We start from the raw sequence: 17,827 nt of genomic DNA, 5'->3' as shown, positions 1-17,827 counted from the left end.
AGTTTCAGAAATGGATGGATGGAAAAGTAGTTCTTTGGCATCGGGGCGTCTTTCTGTTTGGAGTGTCAGTTGTGTGTTGCATGGCCACTCTAACTGTACTGCTCACTGGACATCTCATCTGGCCGCCTCCACCACATCTCCCACCTCTGAGCATCAGCAGATGTTGACCTTTTACACACCGAATCGCAAAATTCCAGCTTTGTTTTGTTTTGAAATCAGTGGTGACCTGAAAGGATGCTTTGTTGTGCCTTTGGAAAATGTTTTAATCTTCATTATCCCAAGCCTAGGAAAATTTAACTCCTAATAACCTAACAAAAACCCTCTGACCAACAATGATAGTTTAGCCCTTCCTTTCAATATTCCTCTGGCTGTTCTGCTGGGAGTACATTGGGTGTTTTCTCAGATTTCCAGCAAGCAGGATGTGAGAGCTCCCAGGGATAACTCAACATCACACATGATTAGCTTGCCTGTTGCCTGGCTTTTAAGGTAAAGAGATTTAAAATAAAACCATCAAATATGATTGTATCTTCTAGTGTGCTTTAATGGCATTTGTAAGTTCCTTCTTTGTGAGCTTATAAGGTGCGTGTTGTGTGCACTGTTTCCCCTCCAAAGGGCAAGAATTCACGCATAGATGACTCACTGCCTGTTCTAGAGAGCACAGGAATGGGGTTTTCAAGGTAGAAGCCAGAGAAGAGGAAACTGTTTGGATTTTTAACTAAGTCTGAGTGTTTGCCGGGGCTTTTTCTTTTACTCCAGAGAAGGAATCAGTGAGTATAAGATTTCACTAACTCTATAGGAAGATACCATTACAATAGATGTAACACCCATGAGACTTCAATCATCAAAGCCTATCTCAAAGAAAATAAACGATGTATATTATTGGCAGAAATGATTGATGTATGTAACCATAAGTTTACATACATATGCTATATACACAGTGACTAAAGGTTTGGAGCCCTAATAGATTTCAGTGTAGATCTCAAAATATCAATGCCTGTATTGAGGTTCAAAAGCCTGGACAGAGTGGTCATCCTTTCCGATCATCTGCTACAAATGTTTTTGAAACAAATTTCCCATTAAGGTCATTTGTACCTGCTGTTGTCTATCTATTAAGAAATAGGTTTCCCAATCATCCCAAGGGTACTTGATTTAAAACTCAGTCATTTTGATGTGCTTTGCCCATGGCTGAAAAAATATTGGTGATATTGTCAGCAATTAATGAATCCCAAAATAAATCTGTAGTCATTTGAGCCTTATGATCTATGTTTTTATTTTACCTGGTGTGGTAGTTAGTGATTCCGTTTTCATTTTTTAAATAAAATATAATATATACTTATAAGTAAGCATTCACAATTTTATCCAAGTGAACATTTGTTGCTATTGATAATCCAAATAAATAGTTGGCTTGGTGTGGGTGTTTTTGATTAAAGTGATAAACTGATTCTTACCTTCTAACATATATTATCTGATCTTTGGTCCTAAAAAGCAAATGATTTCACAAATTATGTTGAGCAGGATATTATAAGAAGCATAATTAGACCAGCAAGAATTGACCTAATGAGCAAATATATTTGTGTGAGTGATAATCACTTCTTAAAAAACCAGATGACAGATGAGTTAGAGGTTGAAAGTTGAACCATCCACAGCATAAAAGAACACATCAAGAAGGACCATTGCAAAACTCTTAAATAAATACAGACATTTCTTAGAATACCAGCAAAAGAAAAGAGAGATGCAAACAGGTTGTGCGTGATTATAGATTATTTCCTTCAATTACTTTCAAAGGATTGGCATGATGGTACATAAACCATAGCATATTGATGAAGGTGTTTGGCTGTTTTCCTCCCTTGCCTCCCCCAAATTATTCAATTTTAAACAGCAGCTCACTTAAGGGAAATATCCTGTTTTCTGTTTTCTTTTATAGTGAGCATTGCTTTCCTCCCAGAGTTAAAAATTCATCTCTAATTTGATTTAATTGGCAGGACTATTAAACAAGGGAAGTGCTACCTGCAGGGATCCATCAGCCTGTTGAGAAAGCCCAGAGATGTTTTCATACTTGAAAACATTTTATGCCAGTTGGAGACCTTGTAAAAGTTGTTTTCCATACAGCATCCAAATATTTTTATGCAGTACCAATTCATTGTAGAAACCTGGATTGTGAGTAAAATAACAAGGTTAATCATTTTCCCACCCAAGGGTTATTAATAATCGTGTTCATGCTATCCAGAGAGCTGCAATATTTGTTTGGTTTTCTCCCCCTTTTGCTTTAATACTTCTAAATCCTCCAAATAAAAGTTTCATTTGAATTGCCCTTTTAACTAATTAGGTTTTATTTAATGAGGAAAAAATGTATCAGGCTAGTGTAGCAAGATGGCAAATTGCATGGTATGCTACATTAATTTTGAACTGTTTGCTGATGTTCTAGAAGGAAAACTAAGGTCCCAGGAATGCCTTTGGGACTATTTTATCATGTACCCAGTATCCTCATCACAGAACCATTTCATATTTGTGTAACTAGCATTTCACGTTCATAAAACTTTGTGGTTATCCTAAAATTGAATGAACATTAGGACATAGCTGCCTCTTTAACCCTAAAGAACAAATCAAATATTCCAAAGGAGAAGAGGGATTCTCCTACAAGAATTTTTTAAAAATATGAGAGATTTGCCAACTTTATTGACAACAATTGCCTACTATGGAAAAATTAACTTTTTTATGTATTAACTTTTTCCAGGTGATTTTAGAATGTTGAGCCATTTTTTTTTTTAAGTGTGAGCTGATATCTCTGCCTTTGCTAGTTATCTTTGTGGGGTCAGGAAATTCCTAGCTTAAACAACAATTTGCCAAGATCTCCAAAAGTTTATATGATAAAACTTCAAACATGTGAACTGTGAATTTCTGCACTGTAGCAGTCACTTCAAGGGTATGAGTATACACTGAAGTTTTCTTGTACTATCAAAGGAGAGCTGTTCAACTAACCACCTCACTGCCTGGGAAAAGTGATTGTAGGGAGATGTGCCCATATGTCTACAGAATGCTATTTTACATGGGGACTCTGAAGGTTAGATTGGCCTTGTGATTTGCCCAACATAATACAGCCAGGAATGTCTATCTGATTCCAAAGTCTATGATTGTAACTTTATACTAAGTGGAAGAGATTATAAAAGAAAAATTCTAGATTTATTGACTGTTACCCTGGTCTCTTTCCAATCCACTACACTGCTCCCTAGAAGACCTATTGAATTGACCTATTTCTGTGCAGAGAACTGTAGCGTCCTGTAGAAAAACAGAAGTTTATTTTCTGGTACCTCACTATGTTGTCAACTGGAGACCTGGAATGTGCTCTTTCTCTACCGTCAAACATCCCTCACATATTTAGGAAGAAGGGAAATACACAGATGTCAGATATATTCTAGAACACACAACCATTCATAAAATTAGCTATGCAAGCTGTGAAACATGCTTTTATATGTCCTGTGACAGTAAATCAATTTTTTTCTTTATCAAGATAGTTGCTGATGGTAAAATAAAATTTTCTCTGCCATCTCAAGGAGAGACCTACCACTATACGTTAAATTCTGTCTTCCCTGCCAGTTTAGTGATGCTGTGTTTCTGACAATAGGCAGTTGCCATGAAGATGGTGAGGTTACCTCTGAGGCTCTGGGGAGCTTTAGTGTTTCCTGTCGATTCCTTTCTAGGCATCAATAATACTATTTCCACTGAGGAACAACTGCAGTGACTGACTCAACCCAAAAGGACCTTGTGATTTTCTCCTCACCTGATATTCTCCTCATATGCCCCAGATGAAGGATGTTTGACGAAGAGCCACTGATGTCCTCTCAGCAGTAGCTTTTTATATCAGGGTGGCACCCTTCTCACAGAGTGCCATACTTTAGAGTTAAAAATTAGGTAAGAATGAGTGTTGTTCGGAAACGTCAAGAGTAACTCATCCAACCTCATCATTTTTCAGACAAGGCAACTAAGACTTAAATGAATTGTCTACAGCATCCAGAGAGTAGCCAAGGCAGAATTCTAGCTCAATGTCCCATCTCCAAACTAGAATTCTTCATTCTCCCATGACATTAGAAATCACCTCCTCCTTTGTTCAAATTACTAAAGTATGAGACAGTTCATGGTAGACTATACTAGACAAATGTCAGTACATTTTTCCTTTGATAGGAAAGCATGGTTACATTTTACTCTGTCCTTAAAGGCTGTCCACAAAATGACTTGAAAGCTGTCTACCATTCAAGCGAAGTCGTGTGTGTTAGGAGACAACTTAATATTCTAAAGCAATCCCACCCTTAAAGCTTTTTTTAAAAATGTAAATAAAATGTCTTGAGATTTCTAGTTCAGGCTTGCTTTTCAACTTGATTCACTGTGGCATCAGTGCCAGACAGCCAGGTTCAGCAATTCTATCACAATTTTCTCCAACTTACAGTTCAGAGAGCTTTCCTTGGAATTTCCAAGAGGAAATCAGAGCCTTGTTTTGTAACTGGAATCTCATTTTTTCTCATTCATGAAAACGGGTTTAAAGTGCCACAACTAAATTGTTATAAAATATTTTTTTAGGCATCCTTTAACAAAATTGGAAATATGACATATAGATTCATATTCTTAGCTAATGTGCTTCTAAGCCAGAAAAAACTTGTAAATTAACATTTTCATATCTTTGAAAGTTAAAATCCAGTATTTTCCACAGCATTACAAAAAATTTTGTATTTCTTTCTGGGCAATAATAATTGGCATAGACCTTACAACTGGACTATCCCTTAAAGTAAGCTGTATTTCAAGTGAGCTTTTTTTTTTTTAAGTGATCAGAATCACTTGCTTTGGTGTTTGTGCACCCCTAAATCTAAAATAAAAATGAAACAATTCTAAAAATAAAAAACAAAAGCTTTACAAGTTTGTTCATCAAAAAAAAAAAAAAAAAGGAATCACGTGCTTTGGGAACAGTTAAGTTTGCAAAAAACATAGGGGGCACACATTATCTTTCTTACTTCAAGTCAGTGACAACTGTTTATACTACAGTAATTTGATTTCTATTACAATAGCAACCACAAATAGAATGAGTTTACATTCATTGTAGGTTCCCTACAATGCAATGCAAATAGTAATTCATTCAGTCTTGAGGACAACAAGTAGCAGGTAGTGTCATAATTCCACAAAAGCTCAGGTACAGAGAAGTTACAGAACTCATCCAAGTGGTAGATTTGGGGTTCCAGCCCTGCCTGAGCTCACTTTACACGTGCCATATCTCAAATAAATTTCCCCTCAATAGATATTTTGAGGCTTCCCATAGGTGTCATTTTAAATTTTAAAATAACAGTAGAATAACAGCATCAGATGGACATTTCAGGTATTTTGTTTATTTTTAAAGGGGGCAGTTGTGTGGTATGTGATTGTAGTCTCCACACTCCAGACATAGACATAGTCTTTGGCGTGCAGTCACGGAGTTCCTGAAGACAAATGCACGTATTTTTTCCAGATGTTTGGAACCAGGATTCTTAAGAAGTGATTTTCATAAAAGACTATTCCTGAATGACTGGCTATCTACAAGCACACAGTGATTCTTCCAGTCACCTCGATAACAATTTCTCAACTTCAGTTTGGGTTTCATTGTTACAATCAAAAGGTCCATAGTCAAGGCATGCAGCAATAATTTCCCCATCTACCCAGGGAACTTCTAATTCCACAGACTCTCCAAAAGGCATATGCCTCATCTAACAGCTTTCATCTTTTCATGAACTTTAGTGTGATGCTACTAGGCCATGAAAAGAAACACTGGAGTGACGGAGGTAGAACTTGTCAGCTGAGAGAAAACTTAGAGGTTTCTTACCCAGCATCTTTGTTTTATGGATAAGGAAAGTGGCATTCAGAGAAATTAACAGCCAGACAGTTCCTTGATGGCAGAACTGGGACAGACTTTTCATCTTCTGACTCCCAGTTTTCTTTGCTTTATAACAAACTATACTCTTTGACATTCATATTGGCCCAATGGTGTTCCTTAGTTGATTTATGAAAAAAAGAAAGAGAAACTATTATATTCTGCTGAGGAAAGTTACAACTCCCTACATTCCTTTCCCCTGATTATGAAAACTGATTAAAGAATTTACATAGAGATGGGAGACAGGAACCAAAATGCCACCCCTCACCCTGTTCCCTATATTTCTCAGGTTGAATTCAGATCCAAAGTGAAAGGAAGGAAGGAAAAATTCTACAACAGTTCAACCAAAGAGACAATACAAATACTTTTTATGCATTATCATTTTTTTCTATTTGCAATTTGTAGCTACTGGAATCAAATGACCCATTGGCTAAGAATTCTCAGAAGCTTCATGTTTTGCAAAGGCTTTCAATGGAATTGGACATAAGATAGAAATGGTCTCAATTATACTATTAAAATAGCCTCCAATTAACTTACTTCTGGCAATTAAACATTTGTTAGTAATATTTTTTGAATATTTACTACATGCCAGGAGTTTAGAGTAAAAAGCAAACAGAGAGTAAATGACTAATTTTAAGTTGTTTTCTTACTTGGCCTTGGAATTATACAACAAGATAAGTTTTAAAAAATTAAGAGGAGATATTAAGGTAAAAATCTCATCATGGCCAAATATTAAAATTTGTATTTGTAGACAGTAGCACACTATGGGAGTGTAGGGGACACAAATTTCAATTTTTTTTTTTTCAGGACAACATTTTTCCTCCCAAGGAAAACACATAGTACACAAAATTTTGTTCCACTGGAGATATGTGTAGATTAGATCAAGATTTCTACATGATAGATGCTGGTGGGTCTGTGTTTTAATTGTTCAGGAAGGTTAGACATTCTACATAATAAAAATTATTTGAAAAAAAAGTCTAATTATATTCCCAGGCAAGAATAAGGCTTTCACTACCCAAGACACTATCTTAGGTTCAAAACACAGAAGAAAATTATATTCTAGGTAAGGAACAGATTGTAACTAAAGTGATTATATTGATAATTCCAAACAAGTCAAGTAATCTTACTGAATTGGAGGTAGTATGACCTGCGTTAATTTTTTTGATACATATAAGAATGTTCTTAAACTGGAACCTTGCATTCTTGGGAAAAAAATGTCATAAAACACCAGGAAAAGAGCAATACTAAAATATAGGCACCAATAGATATTTCATTTATTGGAATATGGAATAAAGTTAATTTACGGAGTTAATTTTCAGAACTCATTTCTAAATTGATTTTATATAAAATTATTGTTTTTATTTAAATGACTTGGCAAAACTTATTAAAGGAATAATAAATTATTGTATTACTTGCATTTCATCAAGGCAAACAAGTCATTAAATACTTAACACTCAATTCACAAAATCATCACCCCTATTTATGACCTGACTTTGCCTCTACTGCCTGAAAAGATAGTGAGAACTATTTCACCAGACTAAGATTGTCTTAATCTGATACTAATGATATAAATATGTTTTATGTGAAACCATCCCATTGATTTGAAGTCTTTTGAAAATAAACAATTTCTAGGAATATAGGTAATATTAATTTGCTAAAAGTGCAAATATAGTTTTTCTAAGCTTATCATCACAAATCAAGTAGCCTTGTTCTATTAATTCATTAACTACCCATCATCAAAACACTCAAGTGAAAAGCAGCATTCAGTCAATCACTTGCATATTTTGCCTACATGTTACCAAATATTAATTTATTTTTAACATCTGGTTACACATGTGTGAAATTTTTACCTTCATTTTTCATGTATAAGTTTTGAGACATATGAACATTAAGAATTCCTTTGGAGCCGGGCTCGGTGGCTCAGCCTGTAATCCTGCACCTTGGGAGGCTGAGGTGAGTGGATTGCCTGAGCCCGCGGATTCCAGACCCGCCTGGGCAACTTGGCAAGACCTCATCTCTACAATAAATTAAAAAATCAACCGGGTGTGGTAGCGCGCACCTGTAGTTCCAGCTACTTGAAAGGCTGAGGTGGAAGGATCGCCAGAGCCCAGCAGGGCGAGGCTGCGGGGGCCGGGAGCGGCCACTGCACTCCAGTCTGGGCGACAGAGTGAGACTACAACTCAAAAAAAAAAAAAAGAATTACTTTGGGTCGGCCTCAGTGACTCAGTCTGTAATTCCAGCACTTTGGGAGTCCCAGGCAAGTAGATTGCCTGAACCTGAGGGTTCAAGACCAGCCGGGCAATTTGGCGAGACCTCGTCTCTAAATAAATCAAAAACTAGCTGGGCATGATGGCATGCGCCTGTGGTTCTGGCTACATGGATGGCTGAGGCGGAAGGATTACTGGAGCCCAGCAGGTCGACGCTGGGGTGGCCGTGAGCATGCTACTGCACTCCAGCCTGGGCGATGGAGTGAATCTCCAACTCAAAAAAAAAAAAAAAAGAATTCCTTTGCCTTTGTTCATATATGTATGAGAACAGAGCAGAACAAAGTGACAGAGTGGCAGCTCTGTTCCATCTATTAGATCAGCTTTTCTTTTCCTCTTCTTTTTTTTTTTTTTTTGAGTTAGAGATCCCACTCTGTCACCCAAGCTAGAGTGCTGTAGCACCATCACAGCTCACCACAGCCTCGACCTCTTGGGCTCAGGCAATCCTTCCACCTCAACCTCCCCAGTAGCTGAGACCACACATGCTTGCCACCACATCTGATTTGTTGGTTTGTCTGTTGTAGAGTTCTTACCATCTTGCCCAAGCTGGCCTCAAACTCCTGGGCTCAAGCAATCCTCCCATCTTGGCCTCCCAAAGTGATAGAATTACAGGCGTGAGTCACCATGCCTGGCCAAAAATAGTTTTAGAACATTAACTTTTAAGCCTGGTGGTTTTCTGCCTTCCATAATTTGGGTTTTTTGTTTCTGTTTTTTGGAGTTGGTGTTTCACTCTATCACCCAGGCTGGAGTGCAGTGGCATGCTCACAGCCACCCCAGTGTCGACCTGCTGGGCTCAGGCAGTCCTTCCCCCTCAACCTTCCAAGTAGCTGGAACTACAGGTACAGGCATGCACTACCATGCCCAGCTAGTATTTTGATTTATTGTAGAGATGAGCTCTCGCCAAGTTGCCCGGGCTGTTCTTGAACCCGTGGGCTCAGGCAATCCTCTCACCTCAGCCTCCTAAAGTGCTGGGATTACAGACTTGAGTCACCACGCCCATCCTTGTTTTGTTCTGATGTGTATATTGGTGGATCCAAGAGAGAAATAATATAGATTCTTAAATTAATGAATGCTTTTGATTATTTCTGAATTGGAACCCATAACTCTAGAAACATATTTTGAAGTAAAAGCATCATGAAAACATATACACACGCATTCATACAAATCACAGTTATCCTTGGAAACACCTAGGATGATGATTCTTAAGCCAAAATGACTGGTCATCCCTCTTTCCTTCCCTGAGAAATTGCACATATAAAAATAGAAAATAGATCCACTTCTTTTCAGAGATAATGGCTCACACTTAAAACACACCCCAGAGAATCTCTCACGAAAGACTAATGCAGCCAGGTCATATCTGAAAATATAAACTGAAGAGAATGGAGTCCTCAAGTAAGAAATCATTTTTTCAATATTATCCTCTAGTTTCAGATACTGGCTTTACACACAGTTGGGATTGCAGAAGTCCCTGTTTGTGTGTGTGTGTGTGTAAGAACACGCCCCCTTATTTCAAAAGTAAGCACAAAGCCTTTTTAGGGAAGTGGCTCTATATCTAATGTCCATTCAGTGTTTTGGGAATCATCAATTGCTTGCTCTGGTATGGTGTGGGAGTCATGTTTTGTTTAAGTGCATCACAGCCAAGTGCAAGGGCAGATGTGTGGTGTATGTCTTTGTCCATATGATTTTCTGTTTAGACCAAATGACATTATAGCTGAAAATAACATACCCTGATTTTTCCTGATGCACGCAGATCCTCCAAAGTTTAATAGGATATTGCCGAATATTTCTTCCCTTGAGGGTTCTAACCCAAAACAAGGTAGGAGCATGTAAAATTCCTACTGATATAAAATCCCACATTTTTGAAAGTCCTATGTGCCATTTTTGGTAGCATTAAATACAAGCATTATCATAAATGCCATATCTTTGAAAGAATCATAATTCAAACCTATTTTCTAATGTGAAGGATGTCCCAGAAATATTAGAGTAAAAGACAGAGGGAAAAATTAGATGGCATAGGTTTTATAAGCCCTTTACCAAATTTACATAAATGTCAGTCAGTCCCAAGAGAAGCCTCGAGGTCTGTCGCCATTAGAGGGTGGAATCTAAACAGGCATCCTTTCAATGTCTCCCTCCTTAAACAAACCAACTGGTACCTCAGTTGTATTGAGAGTCTGGCAAAATGCATAGAGGCAGTATTGTGACTCCTAACAACTATTGGCTCTTACTGTTGCTCCATGTTGACTTGCAGACATTTGGAGCAAAATCAATCAATCTCTCTCCCCCTCCCTCCCTCCATCTCTCCCTTCTTCCATCTCTCTCTTCCCACCTCTTCTTTCCCTCCCTCTCCCTCTTGTCTCTCTCTTTTCCTCCCTCCCTCCCTGTCTCTCCTTCTTCTCTCTTCTCTCTCTCCTCTTCCCCATGTCTGTCTCCCTCCCTCTCTCTCTGCTTCATCTATTTCTCTGTTCCCTTTTCCCTCTCTCCCTCTCCTCTCTCCCTCTCCTCCCCCCACCCTTCCTCCCTCCTTCTTTTTCTTCCTCTCCCTCTTCTCTCCCCCCCATCTCTCTATCCCCTTTTCTCTCTCTCTCTCTCTCTCTCTCTCTCTCTCTCTCTCTCTCTCTCTCTCTCTCTCTCCCCCCCCACACACACACATCACAGTCAGTTTTCTCTATTAGGACTTTCCTCTTTATCCTCGCTATCAATTAACATTCATGTCTACCAGCATTTGGAGCAACCTGTTCTCTGTCCTTAGATAGTAATTATATTCCTGACTTATAATGTCAAAAAAAAGAGAGAGAGAGAAAGAGAGAAAGAAGAGAAAGACACTGACTGACAGCAGTGTGATTACACAGGAAGAAACTGAACTTTTTAAAACTGGGCAATAAACTTCATAAACTGCAGTGTAATGTTAAATTCACATTATCATCCAGCCTATAGATATATATAGTCATGTATAAATAGGAATTTATTTTAGTATCAAATTGTATTCTTTTTTTCATTCTTCCTTCTCAAAAAAAAAGGTACATCTTTGGCTCCCACCTTCCTTGGTTATATACAGGATGTTCCTTTTAAACTCTAATGAATACAGATGGAGGAGGAAATGAGCAAAGGGAGGAACCAGGAAATAGCTGCTAAGCAAAACAAAATATATTAGCAATTTGTTGAGGAGTCAAATTGGAAGGGCTGCATTTTCAGTCCTTGATCAAGAGTGATGAAATCGAGACTGTCCTAGATACATACATTACTAGCAAATAGAATTATCTTAATCATCTGCTCCAAATGAATTTTTTCAAGTTTCCGCAGACATATGTGGAGACAGAGACACAGCTCGAGCTCACCCCTATTAGTATAATTCTAGGAGGATTCAGGGGAGGCTGAGTGGCTTTATTCCTTGGCAGGTTCAATGACAGCATCTTCAGTGAAATGTCATTCAGTGTTTCCCATTGAATTTCATAGCTCAACAAATTATACAAAACAGGATCTAAGCCTTACCACTTCTCCACAGTGAGTTTTGAGCTGAACAAGATTATGCATAGTTCAAAACCTGAAACAGACCCATTTAATTATTGTGCTGTGTTTTCTGTGAGTGTCACAGGACAAAAGACTTTCAGAAATATCTTTAGGTAATATCAGTCACACTGCACTTTTTTAGAACATGGATAGTGAGTTCAAATGAATCAGAGAAGCAGCACAGTTGAATAAGTTGCCTGCACTTTGCAACAGAGGCCAGTGCTATGCGATCACAATTGATCTTGCCAACATCTGCCAAGAACATTCAGCTCTGTTCTGTTTTTATTATTTTCGTAAGCCACTCTTCATGAATAATTGGAAAAGAAATGGCAGGCAAACATAGAGAGAAAGCACTGTCATTCACAAGCTGAGATCATCCCAAAGGTTATAAGTCTGAGAAGACTACAATTTTTAAAGGTACACAGTTCAAGGTGACTGAGACCAAGACTCAAATGCTGCTATATGGGCAGCCACTGGGACTATGTTCTGTGATGTGTAATCAGTTCAACAAAAATAGTCTAACCTGTTCATATGTAGACGAGTTTATGGTGACACCGAATGGCATGGTGGATTGAGGCAATAATATTGCTAATTAACAGCATAGCTGCTATTTCAAAAGAGGGACAGTCTGGGATCCTAGTATCCACATTGTTATTGGGAGCAATCCTTGCTTAACTAGATTCTTGATTTAAACAGTAATTCTTTTTGCTTTTCAAAATAAAACTTCTAAACTTTATTACTGACAATGTTGAACCATTTTCAGCCTAATAAAAGCCTTCCTTTGTCATTGAAACAAACTCCCAGAACAACAGATACAAATAGTTTCTTCATTTAGGGCTACTGTTCAAGTGGGTTGATGATAAGTTATTACAGTTTGGAAGTTTCACAATTGTTTCTAATTTACTGTTCATTCTTTTAAACCTATCCAGTTGCTCCCAAATTAGCTTTGTCAACAGTTTCTTCTGTTCAAGTTGCAAACCACAAGAGAGGTAGGAATTCTTGGATTCATACAGTGATTCCATGGTGTTATGTGTTGTGAAACATTGCACTGTATGAATCTGGAATATTTGTGAAGTGTACCCATCAGCTTATTGGTGAGGCATGTTGACTGATATTGACCAATGCATCAAATAGTACCAAACATCACCTGTAAGAAAAAAAAATGCTTCACTCAGAAATTTGACTGCAAGTAAAAATGCTGCAACATTTGTTTTCTGAAAGATTAATGTGTGAATAAGAATTATAATGGTTAAGGTTTCCATTTAGGCCATGAATGTTAGAGAACTAACATTGATACTCAACTTGCCTCAAAAACAAGGAAACTCACTTAGAGTGAGTTTCAAGGATGCTTTTCATGAGATCAGAATGGCAAGTTCTGTGTATGTTATCCCATTTCACCTTGTGACAACTGAAACACCTTGGAATTTATGCTTCCAAACGTTGTTTGGAATAAATTTGAAAAATACCAGTGAAGATGTGCACTGGGTTAAGTGTTGCATATGATCCAAAAATAACATTTATATTACTTTCTTTAAATGAAAGTGAGCAATATCTCATCTGTGACTCATGAATGGCCCATTCCAACTAGCATTTGTCATTCAAAGAATGAAGATTTTTCAGGAAACATAAAGACTTCTGTTTTTATTTTCCTTTAAATGTCCTGTGTAACAGGTGTGACTTGTTTTCCACCCTTGACTGTTGGACATATGTCACTTTTTGGTTGTGTTTTTCTTTTATGTTTTTCATGAAACACCTTTTTAAAAAATACATTTATTAATTAAATTTGAAATTAACTTGACCTATTTGGTGAAAATGATCGCAATAGTTTCCTTATTCCTTATTGGATTTAGTCAGGTCATTTTCCACATGTTAATCAGTGTAGAATGTGTCCTTCTGTGGCACCTAGAGAGATGGAAGAAACTGGTCAGTAGATGGGAAAAGAGAAAGCCACTGTGTTTAAACCCTGTCTTAAAATTTTCTTACAATGTGTTGTTGACTGTGCCGATTTGGATCGAGGGGAATCCAAATGGGTTTGAAATTTCAGGAAATTAGTTCTTTCAGAAGAAAGCAGCTGCAGGTTCAGAGGGTAAGGAACCAGTTTGGACAGTCAACGAAGCCACAGTGGAACGGTCATGTGGAAAGAAACAAAGAAGGTGAGGGAGAAGGGATGCAGAGGGACGTATAAAAACCATCTCTTTTCTGCCATGCCAAGCACACTGGGTATATAGGAGGCCCTTGACCTGGAGTTTGGCCCTGCCTCACTGATTTCAGGTTCTTAAGGACACAGCAGTAATTGGGTCCAGACACATCCCTGGAGACTTAGGAAGAAGCCACCTAAGGGGATAGATTTGGCATGGGAAGATTCACATTGTCATCAAATGATGTGTGTGGAAGAGTTTTGGTAGCTACACAGGGATGCAAGGCAAGGTGGGAGTGGGGAAAAAATCAAGAAGATGCTGACGCCCCACGTGCCCACAATCACTGTGTTCCAGGCAGTGAAGGGAAAATACTGGTTAGGGTTCTGAATCCTTCACGAACTTTTATTGTAAGTCTTTCTCCCAAATTCTTTCTTTTTAAATGACTAAACTGGATTTGCATTGGTTCTGGATTTAAATAAGCTTTCCTTATTTGGTTTAAAAAAAAAAAAAAAAAAACCTGTACTGCATTCAGAGTATTTTATGTTCGATTTACATAGGTAATCAAATAATGTAATTACAGGCAACATGGGAATGGTAAGAAAGAAGACATAAAGACAAAATTAATCCCCTCCTCTTAGTAACATTATTTTCCTTCCATACTCTGTATCCAGTCTGTTTATTTTCTACAACTTGCCTACCCAGGTCTTCCCTAGCCTGTGTCAGTCAGAAGGAATCTTTTAAACCTTGGAAGAGGCTTGAGTCTATACTGATCTAGAAAGTCAGCTTTGAACTTTCCCCATTCTAAAGCACCTTGAGCTTTTATTGCCCTTTACTAGCTAGTTACTAAGTGCCTTATTATCACAATTGCTTTATATGCTATAGTATATATCACATATTGGGGGGAGGATTTTGCCCCCTTCCCCCCTCCCCCCACCGGTGACTTTTGGCAATGTCTAGAGTCATTTTTTTGGTTGTCACAGTTTGGGGATTTCTTCTGAATATCTTACGATCCACAGGACAGCACCATACAACGAAGGATTATTTGACCCGAAATGTCAATAGCGCCAACGCTAAGAAACCCTACACTGGCTTCTCTAGGGCCCAACTTTATTCCCTTTGCCTCCTGGTACAAGGTGCCTGGTCTAGAGTCATTCTCAAAAAACAATTCTTGACGTGCCACACCATGGACAAGCGTTTTGAGACACATTTAGATTTGCTTACACAGCAGCAATGAAACTTGTCTGAAATGCAATTTGAGCAGAGCAACTATATGAAACCATAGCAATTTTCAAAAATCTGCTTTTTTTTTCCTGCCTAAACTGATCTGTGCAAAGACATGTAGTCAACTCTCAGTTAAAATAATCACTAATTCAGTTGTAGCTTGTCGTGTAGTGGTTGATTTTCTAAACTCTTGAACATCTAGGATATAACCAGACCCTCTCAGGGAATCTGAATGGTGGAGGAATGAATTTAAACAACTTTTCTCCGTGTCTTCCTTTGTTTCCCAAAGGAAGGTGTCTTAGGATCATCACTCATTTGTTCATTCATTCATTTCACAACATTTTTTTTAGTGCTTAGTATATGCCAGGTGATGTTTTTAAGTTCTGTGGATACAGATGTGGACACAGACACAGTCTGCATTTGTGTATTTACACTCAGAGTATAGGGAGAGAAATGTTTTCTTGAATATATTTTTGGAGTTATAAAGTCTATGAAAAATTATTAAGCAGGATTAGGAAATTAGAAGATTAAGGTGTGTGAACAAGGAAAAAATGGTCAGAATGTTCTTTGAAAAGAGACCTAAAAAAGAAGTGGGGTGGCCTGGTACAGTGGCTCACACTACTTCAAGCACTTTGGGAGGCTAAGGCAGGAGGATTGCTTGAGCCCAGGAGTTTAAGACCAACCTGGGTAACCTAGTAAGACCTCATCTCTACAAAAAAATTTTTAAATATTAGCCAAATCTGGTGGCACATGTCTGTAGTCCCTGCTATTCAGGAGGCTGAGGCAGAAGGATTGCCTGAGCCCAGGAGGTTGAGGCTGTGGTAAACCATGAAGGTGCCACTAGCATTCCAACCTGGATGACAGCGTGAGACCCCAACTCAGAAAACAAAAACCAGAAGTGAGGATGCAAGCCATGGTATTCCAGACAGAGGTGCCAGCAAGTGTGAAGGCCCTGGGAAGTGTTTGACAAGACTGAAGAGCTGCATGGAGGTGATAGGCATTACTAAGGAGGAGAGGGAGAGCCCCAGAGGAAGCCAGGGGCCAAGTCCCTAGGGAATGAGTCACCTCCTCTTTTCTTCTGAATAAGATATGAAGTGGTTAGGATGGTGAGCAGAGGCATGTCAGGACCTCATTTAAGTTTTGAAAAGGTCACTCTGACTGATGTACAAGGAGGGACCCCAAAAACCCAGAATTTATTTATAAAAAATTGAGTATGGATCCTTACATGTTTAAACTTCAGTCAAACTTCAAAGTAGTCCCCTTTTGATGTGATACACATATTGGGATGCTTTTTCCACTGCTCAAAATAGTTTTTGAATTTGTCCATTTTGATGCCTTTTAGTGCTTCTGCTGCTTTTTGTTTTACCTCTTCCACATTGGTAGCATGTTTCCCATTGGAGAAACAAATAAAAAGTTGTTTGGGGCAAGATCGGGTCAATAGGGAGGGTGGGGCACAGGGGTCATGCTGTTTTAGATCAAAAACTGCTGGACACTCAGTGTGGTGTGGGCAGGTGTGCTTGTACATCAGCCATCAAGAAATGTGCAAGTGCGTTGAAAGAATTTCCAAAAAAATTCACTGAAGCCTCTCACAACAAGGATAGCTGGTACACTGATGCCAGTGGGTTCCTAGAACACTTAGCTAACAGGGGAAGCCTGTACTACAAGAGACCCGCCTTCCAAAAAATAATTCTGGGGTTTTTTTTGTTTGTCCCTTCATATAGAGAGGAGACTGTCACAAGGGTGGGAGCCAGAAGAGCAATTTGGAGATAATGGCATTAGTTCAGTTGAGGGGCGCTGGCACCTTGATCTAACGATGCTGTAGTTGAGACAGTGAGAGGTTGTGAGATCTGGAATGTGTTTTTAAAGCACAGTCAGGAAGATTTGTTGAGGGATTTCTTTGTAAGAGGGTAGGGAAAAGATGTCAGGAACAAACCCAGTCATTTTAAGTCAAGCGATTGGAAGAAGGGACATGGCATTTACTGAAATGAGGCAGCCTGTGTGAACAGCCGATTCAGGGAGGTGACCCAAAGAGCTCACTTTTGCACATGTTAAAGTTGAGATATTTATTAAACGTCCAAGTAGAGACACTAAGAAGGCAGGTGAATACAATATATGACTTAATAAAATCTCACTACCTCACTGGGGATGGGTCATTCTATCCAGGAAATAACTCTTTTGGAATAATCCCCATATAGACCATGGGCGTGGGTATGAGACATCTAAGGGGAACTTAAGGAACAAAGAGGTCCAAGGACCAGGCCCTGAGACATTTGAGGGGATGCAGACAAAAAGGAAGAGAGAGAAAAAAAGCAGTGATGGGTGGAGAAGGAGAAGAACCAAGAGATAGCGGCGGCCCCCGAAATCTCCTGTTTGGGAAAGGATTTCTGGCAGCCCAGAGGACTCTGTTGAAGTTTATGGTCATGAACTTCGAGGGACCTGTTTCAAAGGGTTAGAGAAAACCTTCAGCCTTATTTAGCTACCAGGGTATGAACATGAAGAGATGGAGAGCTGAATTCAACCAGGATTAGGTTTTCCCCAGAGACTATCATTGTGGTGGGGTGACAAAGCAAAGGATTATATACAGAAAGTGTTTATAAGGATGGCCTAGGTACTCAGTGCCTAAGAAGGAATGAGAGGTCATGGGAGGCAGTGCATTGGAGAATCAAAGAATTATTAAACTATTAATATCATCCCATCGGGATCTTAATATGATAATGCAGTTCAAACTGTATCACTAATGGGTTCTATGACTATATGGAAAAGCCACGTACCAAAGAGTGGGAAAGTAACAAAATACTGAAAAATAATAT

At 38.6% G+C, this 17,827-nt stretch overlaps 1 protein-coding gene across 1 annotated transcript in view; it reads left to right on the top strand.

The window, feature by feature from the left end:
* The window catches only part of NTNG1 (netrin G1), a 177,143-nt gene that overhangs the window by 101,135 nt on the left and 58,181 nt on the right, over window positions 1–17,827 (top strand). The window contains exons 4-5 of the mRNA XM_021709453.1: window positions 9,902–9,967; window positions 12,588–12,647. Of these exons, the coding sequence (XP_021565128.1) occupies window positions 9,902–9,967; window positions 12,588–12,647 (126 nt within the window). The remainder of the gene's footprint in view (window positions 1–9,901; window positions 9,968–12,587; window positions 12,648–17,827) is intronic.

This window comes from Carlito syrichta, unplaced genomic scaffold (genome assembly GCF_000164805.1).
Source record: "Carlito syrichta isolate Samal-C Ts95f unplaced genomic scaffold, Tarsius_syrichta-2.0.1 Scaffold234134, whole genome shotgun sequence".
NCBI lineage: Eukaryota > Metazoa > Chordata > Mammalia > Primates > Tarsiidae > Carlito > Carlito syrichta.
Note: the sequence above shows the minus strand (reverse complement) of the source record. Positions and strands in the feature narration are given on the sequence as shown.